The sequence below is a fragment of the Mustela lutreola genome, chromosome 5 (assembly GCF_030435805.1).
Source record: "Mustela lutreola isolate mMusLut2 chromosome 5, mMusLut2.pri, whole genome shotgun sequence".
Classification (NCBI taxonomy): Eukaryota; Metazoa; Chordata; class Mammalia; order Carnivora; family Mustelidae; genus Mustela; species Mustela lutreola.
In genome coordinates, this window is record NC_081294.1 from 65,322,870 (window position 1) to 65,336,765 (window position 13,896).

At 40.0% G+C, this 13,896-nt stretch overlaps 1 protein-coding gene across 4 annotated transcripts in view; it reads left to right on the top strand.

Annotated features, from left to right (window-relative positions):
* Positions 1 to 13,896, top strand: part of ZNF346 (zinc finger protein 346) — a 35,318-nt gene that overhangs the window by 5,199 nt on the left and 16,223 nt on the right. For 3 of the 4 annotated variants that reach the window (XR_009353875.1, XM_059174401.1, XM_059174404.1), the window contains exons 2-4: positions 8,722 to 8,825; positions 9,401 to 9,493; positions 11,243 to 11,387. Coding sequence is in view for 3 of the 4 variants with exons in the window: in XM_059174401.1 (XP_059030384.1) it covers positions 8,722 to 8,825; positions 9,401 to 9,493; positions 11,243 to 11,387 (342 nt within the window). In the remaining variant the exon portion in view is untranslated. The remainder of the gene's footprint in view (positions 1 to 8,721; positions 8,826 to 9,400; positions 9,494 to 11,242; positions 11,388 to 13,896) is intronic. The other variant, XM_059174405.1, reaches the window with a different exon arrangement.

Consider the following 13,896-nt stretch of genomic DNA (forward strand, 5'->3'; position numbering starts at 1 on the left):
TTTTCTCGTGAATTTTTCATTTCATTTATTGTACTTTCAGATCAACTCTGCTTTTTTGTTTTGTTTGTTTTATTTTTTGTTTTGACAGAGCGAGAACAGGAAGCAGAGTGGGAGAGGGAAAGAGAGAATCTCAAGCAGGCTCCATGCCCAGTGTGGGGTCCAATGAGGGGCTCAATACCATGACCCTGAGATCCCAACCAGAGCCAAAATCAAGAGTTGGATGCTTAACCGGGACGCCTGGGTGGCTCAGTGGGTTAAAGCCTCTGCCTTCAGCTCGGGTCATGATCTCAGGGTCCTGGGATCGAGCCCCGCATCAGGCTGTCTGCTCAGCATGGAGCCTGCTTCCTCCTCTTTCTCTGCCTGCCTCTCTGCCTACTTGTGATCTCTCTCTGTCAAATAAATAAATAAAATCTTAAAAAAAAAAAAAAGAGTTGGATGCTTAACCTACTGAGCCACCATGACACCCTTGAACTCTTGTTTTATATGTGTTCTAAGTATAAAAAAATTTTTTTTAATTTAATTTATTTGTTTGACAGAGAGAGAGAGAGCACAAGCAGGCAGAGTAGCAGGGAGAGGGAGAGAGAGAAGCAGGCTCCCCGCTGAGCGAGGATCCTGATATGGGGCTCCATCCCAGGACCCTGGGATCATGACCCAAGCCGAAGGTAGCCATCCAACCAACTGAGCCCACCCAGGTGCCCCCTAAGTAGAAAAATTTTTAACACCACATCATCAATACCATTACATTTGCTTTCTTCATACTTTTTTTCTGTGCTAAAATTTGAGCCTTTTCAGACCATCAATAATATGGTTTCACAAAATAGAAGTACTGAGGCTAAGTAATCTTAATGGGGCTAACTGTCCAATGTATTCTTGTAGACCACCCTGCCCATTAAACTACACTGCTTAACAAATCTGACCTACTGGTAGGTTATATCCAGCTTGCTTTTACTAGGATCTTTTGTTGTATGCTGCTTTCTAACTATAGCTGTACCTAGAAATCCACTACTTCCCAATAAGCCCTAATAAGCAGGCTATTAAATTGATTACATCTCTGAGGACCATCTTCAGACAATTGGTGAATTTCTATGGAGCTGAGTTGAAGATTCTAAGGCCACATTTGGGGCCAACGAATAGCAAGTCATTATAGACTAGCAGTGTTCACCATTAACAGGAATATAGGAGGTTGTTTAGTCGTGCAGTGACCAGCTATTCAGAACCTAAGTATCCTAAGGCAACTTAAGACACATTAAGTCTCCTAAAGACAGTACCTTAAATTGAGGTATCACGATCATTTATCTCCCAAATACTACTTCTCCTACATTCCTTAAGTTTATGAAGAATTATCTTGCTTCTCTACCCTAGCTTTGTCCATACTTCACTGACCCTGTGAAAATAAGCCCTGTCCTAGATCGCTCAGTCTCTGCCATATACATCCTCTTGTTGGCTACAATATGGATACAAATCCAATCCTGCCAAAGATGTCTTATCAAAGATTTGGAAGACAGAAGTGCAGTGAAGATCATATTCCTATGGCTTTTCACTATTGTTACTATCAAGAAAGGGTCATGGAACTATGAGATCATCCTATATCATTGTTCCAGAATCCATTATCAAGCTTCATAGGCTGAGATGAAGGTTCATTGATAATGAAAACTTCTTACTTTCAGCAAGTTTGCAATGGAGACCTCAAACTATAGCTCTTTTGTTGGACAGACAAATTATTCCTAGAGACATTTATGAAGGCCCAGCCAAGTACCTTCAGACTTTCCAATCGTTTTCTAAGCATCTAATTTCTTATATCAAACCTGTACCATTTGGGGAGGTAATTGGTAGTTGGATTAAAGTTGTATGTGAGGGATGCCTGGGTGGCTCAGTCAGTTAAACATCTGCCTTTGGCTCAGGTAATAATTCCAGGGTCCTGGGATCGAGTCCTGCATCCAACTCCTTTCTCAGCAGGGTGCATGCTTCTCCCTCTGCCTGCCATTCCACCTGCTTGTGCTCGCTTCTCTCTCTCTCTCTCTCTCTCTCTCTCTGGCAAATAAATCTTTTTTAAAAATAAATAAATGAATAAAGTTTTATATGCATATCAGGGCAGTAGAGATGCACATTCAGGCCACCTTCTCAAAATTCTGATAATTTAAGTAAGTTCTTTTTCCCAATGTGGACCATAGCTTCCTCCAATCTTGTAAACCTCTCATGGTTCTTGTAAGTTAGGAATTTAGGAAGAACTTGGCTGGACAATTCTGTCACAGGGCTTGGAGGTACCAAGACTCAGTCACAGGACCTCTTTCCTTTTCTATCTACACTAGGCATTCTCTTCCAGTCCATAGCCTTTATAAAGTACAATTGATATACTTATGATTCTCAACTTATAATCTCCAGTTGTGACCTCTCCCTTGAGCTCCAGACTTGAATCTCCAACTGACTACTTGATACCTCTACCCATATATCTGATAGACCACTCATGTTTAACATAGTCAAAGAAAAGTCTTAAGTTCTCCTCCAAGGCTGTCATCCTCCAGTTTTCACCTCATCTGTTCAGTTGCTCAAGCTCAAAACCTAGGAGTTACCCTTGACTCTTTCCTTTACTCCCCCACATCCAATCTAAGAAATTGCATATCAGATCTACTTCCAGAATGTAATTCCAAATCCATACACTTTTCTCTGTCTCCATTGCCAGCTTCCATTGGTTTCTCCATACAGTCTGCTGACATGATGATCAGAGCAATCTTTTTGAAACATAAGCCAGATCTTGTTGCCTCTCATGGCACTAAAAACAAAATCCATGGCTTTTGGGGGCAACTGGGTAGCTCAGTTAGTTAAGCGTCTGCCTTTGGCTCAGGTAATGATCTCAGGGTCCTAGGATCAAGCCCTGCATGGGGCTCCCTGCTCAGCGGAGAGCCTCCTTCTCCATCCCCCTCTGCTATTCACCCCTCCTTGTGTGCACTCTCTCTCTCTCTGTCAAATAAGTGAATAAAATCTTCAAAAAAAAAAAAAAATCATGGCTTTTGAGGCCTTACATTCATTCAACATGATCTTACACTGCCTCTCCAGCTTTTATTTCCTACCACTTTTGTCTCATCCACCATACTCTAGCCACACCGACCTCCTCTCCATTCCTTGAATACGCCAAACTCATCCCTGCCTCATAGAGACCTGGCACTCTCTCAGGCAGGAACACTATTTCCCCCAGACCTCCTTATAGTTGATGCCTTGTAAAATGGTCTTCACTGACTATACCGCCCCCATCATTCTTTACCACTAACTTCATTGTTGTTGTGTAAAGATTTTTTATTTATATATTTGACACACAGAGAGAGAGAGAGAGAGAGCCCGCACAAGTAGACAGAGGAGCAGGCAGAAGGAGAGGGAGAAGCAGGCTCTCCGCTGAGCAGGGAGCCTGATGCAGAACTCGATCCCAGGACCCCGGGATCATGACCTTAGTCGAAAGCAGATGCTTAACCGACTGAGCCACCCAGGTGCCTGCCCCCACCTCTTTTAAGATTATTTGTTGATTTATTTGACACACAGAGAGAGCCACTTAGTTTTTGTAGTGTTTCTTCTTCTCTGTCACTATTTTGCTTTTTATTTACTTTGTATTCTGTCTTACTTGTTGATATGGCCCCAGTGCTGGCACACAGAAACCATTCCAAATATATATTTTTGGACTGTGTGGATATACTCTCTAAGGCCAGAGAGATACATTTCATTCATTCAGCAGATACTCACTAAGATCCTCCTATGGGTCAGGTATTGTACCAAGATACTGGGATACAAAGTCCTACATGGTCCCTGCTCTGTTTAGCCTTTGAGAGTCAGATTCTGAATATCTTTGAAAAAGAACCTCATCTTCTTTAATTAAAAAAAAAAAGAGAGAAAAGGGGCACCTGGGTGGCTCAGTAGGTTAAACCTTTTCCTTCGACTCAGGTCATGATCTGACCTGGGATCCTGGGATCAAGCCCCGCATCAGGCTTTCTGCTCAGCAGGGAGCCTGCTTCTATCCCCTCTCTCTGCCTGCCTCTCTGCCTGCTTGTGATCTCTGTCTGTCAAATAGGTAAATAAAATCTTAAAAAAAAAAAAAAAATCCAGCATCTCCAGGTCAGGAGAGGATGACTATACTCTGACTCTGGGTACCATCTCCCCCTTACGGGCTTCGCATTCTGAGGAGCCACTCATCCTCCCTTTAAAATAAAAGCTCTGAGCGTACCTGAGTGGCTCAGTTGGCTAAATAAAAACTTTGGCCCAGTTTTGTTCACAGACCCACTTTCCTTGGTTACTCTGAACCCAGCTGAGACCAGCAAGGTCTTTCATAAAAACTTAGCAAGCATGATAGGAAAAAAAATGGGGGAATAAACAGAGACTCTAGGGGGCAGAAATACAGCCAGATAGCAGCCTTTCTGCCCAAAAGTGCTGGCACAGATAAGCTTTAGACCTTGTAGAGTAAGGAAAGTCACCTTAAAATTTTCCTACCAAGAAAATTGGGTGCTCAGTTGGTTAAACATCAGACTCTTGGTATCAGCTTTGGTGATGATCTCATGGGTAATGAGATCAAGCCCCACATCAGGCTCCCTGCTCAACAGGAAGTCTGGTTGAAGATTCTCTCCCTCTCTACCTCCCTTTCAAATAAATAAATCAATCTTAAAAAAAAAAAAAAAAAAGTTTTCTACCAGGAACCTCCCTCCAGGGCATCTTGACCACATTTTGGTCCAGAATAGAAGATAAAAAATGTGAGCTTTCTGTCTGCTCACAGTTTTCTGGACTCTGCCCTTGCCTTAGGTTATTGGTGTCATGATAGAACTCATGCCTTACGTGAAATTTTACTTCCTCCCCAAAGGTAAGGCTTAGTTCCCCAAGCCCAACAATTAAGAATAGTTAATGTCTTGGTTTACTACAGTATAGAACTTGTGTAATATGCTAGGTGAATTGGAATGTTTCAAAATCAGATCAAGAAAAATTTCAACACTTATCAAGTTCTAGAATAAGAAATATCTTAGGGCACCTGGCTGACTTAGTCCATGGAGCATACAACTCTTGATCTTGGGGTTGTAAGTTCAAGCCCCACATTGGGCATAGAGATTACTTAAAATCTTTAAAAAATACATATATATTCACAGGTACAATCTAGAAAATAATTACTTTTTCCAGAAGCACAGGGCCCAAAAAAGAATTTGACATATAACATTCACCATTGACAAAGAACGCATACTAAACCAGACACTGCACTAAGTGCTTTGCATGGAAAACCACAAGGATAATACATACCACGAGATCCATGCTACCAGTATAGTAGTCCCCCTTATGCATGGGGATTATATTCTAAGATCTCTACTGAATGCTTAACACCACAGATGGTATTGAACCCTATGTATACTATATTTTTTCCTATACATACATATCTATGATAAAGTTTTATTTTAAAATAATGCACAGTAAGAAATTGGCAATGGTAACTATTAATAAAACAGAACAATTATAATAATATACTGTAGTAAAAGTTATGTGAAGGTGGTATCTCTGTTTCTCTCAGAATGTCTTACTGTATTGTACTTGCCCTTGTGGTAGTGTGAAATTATAAAATGCCTACATGATGAGATAGAGTGAAGTGAATGATACAGGCATTGTGACATAGCATTAGGCAACTATTGACGTTCTGAAGATATATGAGAGGAAAGATCATCTGCCTCCAGACTATGGTTGACCATGGGTAACTGAAATCACAGAAAGTAGAACTGCCAGATAAGCAGTTCTTATGAACAGTTCTTATGAGAGGGTTCTGTACTCCCATTGTAAACAAAGGAAAATCACAGGATGGAGATTAATTTCTTTCCTTTTTTTTCTTTAAGATTTTATTAATTTGTTTGAGAGAGAGAGAGAGAGAGAGAGCACCTGAGAGAGCAAGAGCTGAGGGAGAGGCAGAGCAAGAAAAAGAAGTAGGCTCCCTGCTGAGCAGGAAGCCTGACTTGGGGCTCCATCCCAGGACGCCAGGACCATGACCTGAGCCAAAGGCAGATGCTCAACCAACTGAGTCACCCAGGCACCCCGAGATTAAATAATTTCTATAAAATCACACAGTCACAGAAACAGCAGCAGGATTTGAACCCAAGTGGGTATGCTTAGGGAGCCCAAGTTCCTAACCACGATTTGTACCATACACATTTAACTGGTATTAGATGATAGTTTGTGTTAAATGTATAATAACAAAATTAGTTTACCTTGTCTCATAAAGGTGGAAGATAATACAGCAACATCTTTTTTTTTTTTTTTTTTTTAAGATTTTATTTGTTTATATGACAGAGAGAAATCACAAGTAGATGGAGAGGCAGGCAGAGAGAGAGAGGGAAGCAGGCTCCCTGCTGAGCAGAGAGCCCGATGCGGGACTCGATCCCAGGACCCTGAGATCATGACCCGAGCCGAAGGCAGCGGCTTAACCCACTGAGCCACCCAGGCGCCCCTACAGCAACATCTTTTAATTGATACTTATCCTCCAAAATTGCTTTTCAAATTTTCTGATTTATTCCAAAGAAACCAATTTTTAATGTTTCCTTACAAAATCATGTTCTTTCCATACAAAAAGAGTGTTCTAGTCTTTTAATAACTAAACCCCAGTACAATATTATAACCAAACGATGTGTACAGTTATACCAGTGTAAATTTTTAAAATCAGAAAAAATATGGGGCCCCTGGCTGGTTCAGTAAGTAAAGCATGCAGCTCTTTATCTCAAGGTTGTGAGTTTGAGCCCCACAGAGGGTATAGAGATTACGTAAAAATAAAATCTTCTTATTTTAAAGGTTTTATTTATTTATTCGACAGAGAGATAGAGAGTATAAGTAAGCAGAGTGGCAGGCAGAGGGAGGGAGAGAGAAGCAGGCTCTCTGCTGAGCAGGGACCCCAATGTGGGGCTTGATCCCAGGACCTTGGAATCATGACCTGAGCCAAAGGTAGCTGCTTAACCAGCTGAGCCACCCAGGTGCCCCCAAAATAAAATCTTTAAAAATAAATAAAATCAGAAAATGCTATTGATCTTTTAGTGGAATAAGTATTGCTTTATTTGTAATAAAGTTACTTTCTTTTTAATTCCACAGAAAATGTTCACAAATAATAAAATAGATACAGAATTTGTTATTACAATTGAAAAAAGGTGATAAAATGATTCTCTTTTTTTCAGTCTTTCTCATTCTATCTGGGATGAAGTCTCAGTTGGGTGCTGTCATATCTTTTTCTTTTCTTTTTTTTTTTTTAATTATTTTTATTTATTTATTTGACAGAGATCACAAGTAGGCAGAGAGGCAGGCAGAGAGAGAAGGAGGGGAAGCAGACTCCCTGCTGAGCAGAGAGCCCAATGAGGGGCTCAATCCCAGGGCCCTGGGATCATGACCTGAGCCAAAGGCAGAGGCTTTAACCCACTGAGCCACCCAGGCGCCCCAGGTGCTGTCATGTCTTAACACCTTTCTTCACAGTTGCTGCTCTCTTATTCTTTGTAAGGAGAGCTCCAAGCCTCTGGTACCAGTGTCCATCTAGAATTATTTCATTTTTATTGATATCTATTTAAATTTATGATCTAAAAATTTCTTTTTAAAAGAATTTATAGGATGGTGATTATAGTTAATAATGCTGTATTGTATATTTGAAAGTTGCTAAGAGAGTAAATCTGGAAAGAAAAAGATTCTAACTTTATATGGTGACAGATATTAGCTAGATTTATTATGTTGACCATTTTGCAGTATATACAAATATCAAATCATTATATTATACACCTGAAACTAATATAATGTTGTATATCAATTATAACTTTAAAATATTTACTTAATAAAGAAAATGGCTTATACAAAATTATAAAGTAATTGTATAGGTGATATGAGAACATAGCATGAGTCATGAAAGCATAGGGAAGGAGTGACTAAGGTGTGCCAAGATATAATTGTATGGCATTCCACTACTCAGTGCCTACGTTTGAGACAGGGTTCAAAGATAGTGCTGTTGAGGTGTGGTTTTGGTTTTTTTGTTTAATTAACATATAATGTATTACTTGTCCCAGGGATACAGGTCTTTGAATCATCAAGCTTACACATTTCCCAGTACTCACCATAGTACATTCCCTCCCCAGTGTCCATAACCCAGCTACCCTATCCCCACCACCCCTACTCTCCAGCAACCCTCAGTTTGTTTCGTGAGATTAAGAGTTTCTTATGGTTTGTCTCTTGAGGTAGGTTTTTTTGTTTTGTTTTGTTTTGTTATAAACATATATTTTTATCCCCAGGGGTACAGGACTGTGAATCGCCAGGTTTACACACTTCACAGCACTCACCAAAGCACATACCCTCCCCAATGTCCATAACCCCACCCCCCTTCTCCCAACCCCCCCTCCCCCCAGCAACCCTCAGTTTGTTTTGTGAGATTAAGAGTCACTTATGGTTTGTCTCCCTCCCCATCCCATCATGTTTCATTTATTCATCTCCTATTGAGGTAGGTTTTTTTTTTTTTTAAGATTTTATTTATTTATTTGACAGAGAGAGAGCACACAGAGGCAGAGAGGCAGGCAGAGAGAGAGAGAGGAGGAAGCAGGCTCCCTGCTGAGCAGAGAGCCCGATGCAGGGCTCGATCCCGGACCCTGAGATCACGACCTGAGCTGAAGGCAGTGGCTTAACCCACTGAGCCACCCAGGTGCCCCTTGAGGTAGGTTTTTAACTCAATTTTTTTATTTTTTATTTTCCTCTCTGTAGTGGAGCACATGATCCAGAAGAACCAGTGTCTCTTTACCAATACCCAGTGTAAGGTTTGCTGCGCCTTGCTCATTTCTGAGTCCCAGAAGCTGGCACACTACCAGGTATGCCATTGTACCTTTAGAAATGCTTTACTTTCAAAAAATAAAAAAAAGAAATACTTTGCTTTCCGCACTTCTCCCTGGCTTGCAAAATGGAGTGTATGTAATTCCTTCTTAGCCACCCAGACATTGCCTCCATGCATGCTGACTGTGACTTGAAGGTTGACTTAATTTTTCTGTGTCTCATCTCTCCCATCCAAATCAGGATCATCATACTTCATCTTCCCTCTCAGTGTGGTATAGTAGAAAATACGCACTTTGGCTTTAAATAGAGCTGAGTTAGAATCACAACTCTGCTGCTCATCTTGGGCAAGAAACCTCACCATCTTCAGCCTTAGTTTCCTTATCTGTAAGATAGAGATGATGGTAATTTTCTCATTGATTGCTGTGAAGGTTAGATTTAATAGCATGTAAAGTGCCTTGAACAGAGTAGGAGCTTAATAAACTAGGTTTTTCCCCACCTTCTCCTCCTCAAAAGTTTTTGTGAGGATGAATCAGATGAAAATCTAGTATTTTTGACTGCCTTAGATATGAAATGGCTTTTGGCTATTTTTGATCTTTTTCCTGGGTTCTTGCAGAGCAAAAAACATGCCAACAAAGTGAAGAGATACCTAGCAATCCATGGAATGGAGACATTAAAAGGGGAAACGAAGAAGCTAGACTCAGATCAGGTAATCCAGCTGCCATGTTGAGACTGCTCACTTCCTGATGAAACCAACAGGCAGGTTGGTGTGGTGGAAAGAAGGTGGGCTTTGAGTCAGACTGAATTGGCTTCAAATCCTGGCCATGTTTTGTGACTTGAACAAGTCTTATTACTTCTCTGAGCCTTGATTTCTTCCTCCCTGAAATTGAGAATGCTAATATCCACTATCTTTTAGGATTTTTCCAAACTAAAATGTGGAAAGGTTTATAAAAAGCACCAAACACAGAGCCTGGCACATAGTAGGGCTCAATAAATGAAGCCATTGTTATGCATTACCACCCATTGGTTTACTGGAGCAGGACAAGAAGCTACCCACTCACTACTCAAGGAGTAAAAGGGGAAGGAAACCAAGCTGCTTGCTTTCTTGAAATGGGAGGGAAAGAGCTGAGTTCAGCACTTGAATGTTTTGAATAAACAAGTGGAAGAAACACCTTTCCAAATGCCTGCTCTGACTGAGATGTAAATGCATTTGGTTTTGGCTTAGAAATACAATGAGAATTACGCTGAAACAGTCCTAGTCTTTCAGGGGTACCACTATTTTTGTTCCATGGGAGGTTGTTCAAATATCATGGGATAAGAAGCACGCTGACAAGGGCCCAATACCAGCTCTGCACCTTACTGGTTTGGTGACTTTGGGCAAGTCCCTTCATCTCTCTGTACTTTACCCATAAAATGGAGATGATAATTCCTACCTTTTAAGGGTACTATGAGGTAAAATTCCAGTTCCTAGTGGATGCTCAGTGAATAAAAATTTATAGATTTCCTCCTATTGTAGTGGTCACAGATTTGGAAGAGCCTTACTCATCCCTTCTCCAGACTCATTGGACCCATCCCCTAGTTGCCCTTCTGCTTATAATTTAGAATTCAGAAAAATAAGACCTACTCTATGACTCTGGACTAGTCACTTCACCTCTTTGTATCTCGATTACTTCAACCCTCAGGGTTGAAAGGTCCAGTGGTTCAAATGAAGTGACTGACATTCCCCTTCTTCCACAACAAAGAATTACCTAGTCCAAAATGTCAGTAGTGCCAAAATTGTAAAATGTGCTCGGAATGAATACTTTATTCACAGATCAGACCTCAGAGAGGGACTGGGAGCTCTTAACGTAGGCTTGAAATACATTGTTTTCTGGCCTAATCACAATCAACAAATCAAACCTGAATATCTGCTATGTGCCAGCCTCCAGCAGGGTGCTAAGGATAGGAAACAAAGATGAGTCCAATGGTCCATTCCCAAAGTCTCCTAAGCTGTGACACTGTTGGTTTGGGTGACAAGTGGTATCATAAGGCCTTTTTAAGGAACTCTGGGCATGCAGAGATGGAACAAGATTAATTTTTTCTGAATACCCACACAAAGCAGCTCAATAATCATGTACTGAATGATTTTCTTGAGTAATAGTCTCCCAGAAGTGATATATATAGAATATAGATATATGGGCCTTGAAGGCTAAGCTGATACATGCCAGGCAGGAAAAGAGGAAGATCATTCTAGGTAGCAGGAATGGCCCAACAAAGCAAGGAAGCAACAGAAAATAAAGTGGGGAATGGTGAGTAGAGCCTGAAATGAAGTAGCTGGAGAAAGATCCAGAAAGGTAGGTTGGGGTTAGTGTGTGAAGGGAGCCTTGAATGCCCATTCTTCTATGGGCGATGGGGAACCACTAAAGATTTTCTGGCTGGGCAGTGGCGTGATCAGACCTGTGTTCTTTCTCCCAACCAGAAGAGCAGCAGAAGCAAAGACAAGAACCAGTGCTGCCCCATCTGTAACATGACCTTTTCCTCCCCTGTCGTGGCCCAGTCGCACTACCTGGGGAAGACCCACGCAAAGAACTTAAAGCTGAAGCAGCAATCCACTAAGGTGGAAGGTACTGGTTTTCCTGAGTAGTGCTATATCGGGACCCCTCCCGTCCTCATGGCACCAATGCCAGGTGCTCCCAGAAATGCTCAGTGGGGCCACAGACTTGGAGAGGTTGAACTACTTTTGAGAGCCCTTAAAAATACCAAAGTAGACCCAGCTTCAGTGAAATGCAGACTCAGAGTTGTGCTCACCTAACCTCCCTTTCTTTGGTTACATCAGTTTTTCTCTGTAGAAGCATCTTAGCCCTGAGCTCTTGTCCTGACAAATAATTATAATTGGGAGTGCCAAAGTCCTCCAGGCCATGCATACCATGAGAGCATTCTATCTCCTACCTCTCCCACTTAGATTTTTCCCTCCCAGCATCCACCTGCCCTCATTACCATGTGTTGCAAGTTGAAAGCTAAATCCTTGTCTTTTTCGTGGGCTCAGGTTATGCCCTGCTCACTTTAATCCTCTAAGCCGCCTGTTCTCCTCAAGACAGGGACTTGCTTTTCAAAGCAGGATACTCTAGTGCTGCCACTATTGCCCAGCAAGCCGTGTTTGCCTCTGCCACGAATTCATTCCCAGTGCAGTGACTTCTAAAATAGTCCCCTTTATCTTGTCACCACTGGTACTCAGCCCTCACTCTCATCTCATTAACTCCTGGCTTTCTGGAATTTTTAACTTGTGCTAACTGCAGTTAGTCGAGAATGAAAGTTCTTTGATTTTTATTTCATTATTTTCTTGGTATTTTTGCTTCTTTATTTATATTGGACCAAGAAGTAGACTAACTATACTATTTAAAATAGTTATTAATCTTTTTTATAATACTGTATTATGAAAACAAGACAACAATGTTTTGGAAGACTTTGAAGATAAAATGAAAAATCACTCATAATTAATTATACCCTCTTAACATACCCAAATCTAGTTCATGCTATGAAACAACAGAATATGGACTTTGAGGTCATAGACATGCAGGATTAAATCCTGGTGCTGCTATTTACCATCTATATGACTTAACTTTTTTGTACCTGAGTTTCCTTACCTATAAAATGTTAATAATACTATCTACTTTATGGGTTGTGAGGATGAAATGTATGTAAGAAACCTAGGACATAATAGATGTTCAGTAAATGACACCTGCTGCTGTTAGTATTATCACCATTATCAAGATAGCAAGAGAGTAGAATCCCCTTATAAAATGTAGTATTTGGTCAGGCATCCACCACCTGGAGCCTGTCATTGGCCTCGCTTATGGTTTGTTCATCAAGTTATACTAGTACTAATTGCTTTTGTTTAAAACCGGTGTTGGGGGTGCCTGGCTGGCTCAGTCAGTGCAGCATGTGACTCTTGATCTTGGGGTCAAGAGTTCAAGCCCCACATTATGTGTAGAGATTGCTTTAAAAAAAAAGTACATAAACTAAAAAAAAAAAAGAAGAAAGAAAGAAAAAAGAAATTTGGTGTTGGTTTCATGAATGGTACCAAAGAGATTAAAACGTTAGGCCAAGGGAAACTGCCTTAAGAACAGAAATTGATAAGGTCATTTAACTTTATATGGATTGATCTTTTCCGTAAATGGGAAAATTCCCTGGAATATGCCAGGTCCCAAAGATTCCATATAAAAAGTTTATTTTCCATATTCATTTTCAGCCTTTGTCACATACAGATAAGTTTTTATATAGTTGTAATCAAAGTACATCTACCATTTGTATCCTGCTTTTACTTTTCACTGAATTTTGTAGTTTAAGCACATTCAATGTTATTATGTAAGTGTAGAACTCTGTTTCTGAAATTAAACATTTTTCTAATGTAAAAGTAATAGAAGCATGTTGTAGAAAATATGGAAAATATAGATATATGAAAAGAAAACGTACCTATAATTTTGTCATTCAGAGATAACCACTGTTAACATTTTGGAGTACTGTTTCTCCTATAATCTTTTATTATGTGTATGTGTGTTTATCTGTGTGTATGGTTGTTTTATGTATATCCAGATTAAATTCATATATATATGTGCATATAAACATAGAATACTTTAAATAACCTTACTGTGTTTATAAAAATACTATGCATACTCACTATGAGTAATTCTTGCTCAAACAATGCAGAAAGTACAAAGAAGGAAGTAAAATATCCCCCAAATCCTGCCACCGAAAGAGAAACACTATTAATATAATGGTGACATTTGAAAATACCAGTACACACATAAAGATTGGGCATATATCTTTTAACAATGATAAGATCATATTATGTGTGTAATTTTATACATTTTCTGTTTAATATAACATTCATATTTTCCCATGTTATTAAAAACTTTTTCATAAACATTTTATTGATCACGTAATAGTCCATCATACCACATTTAACCATTACTCTAATGTTAAACATTTTCCTTTTCCCCTTTTTTGATCTTTATAAGTAACAGTACACGAAACATCCCTGTAGAATACTCTTTCCATATTTCCATGTGTTTCCTAAGACTCCCATAGTTGTTATTTTTGAATGTCCATGAAGTTGTTCCTCCAACTTTACTT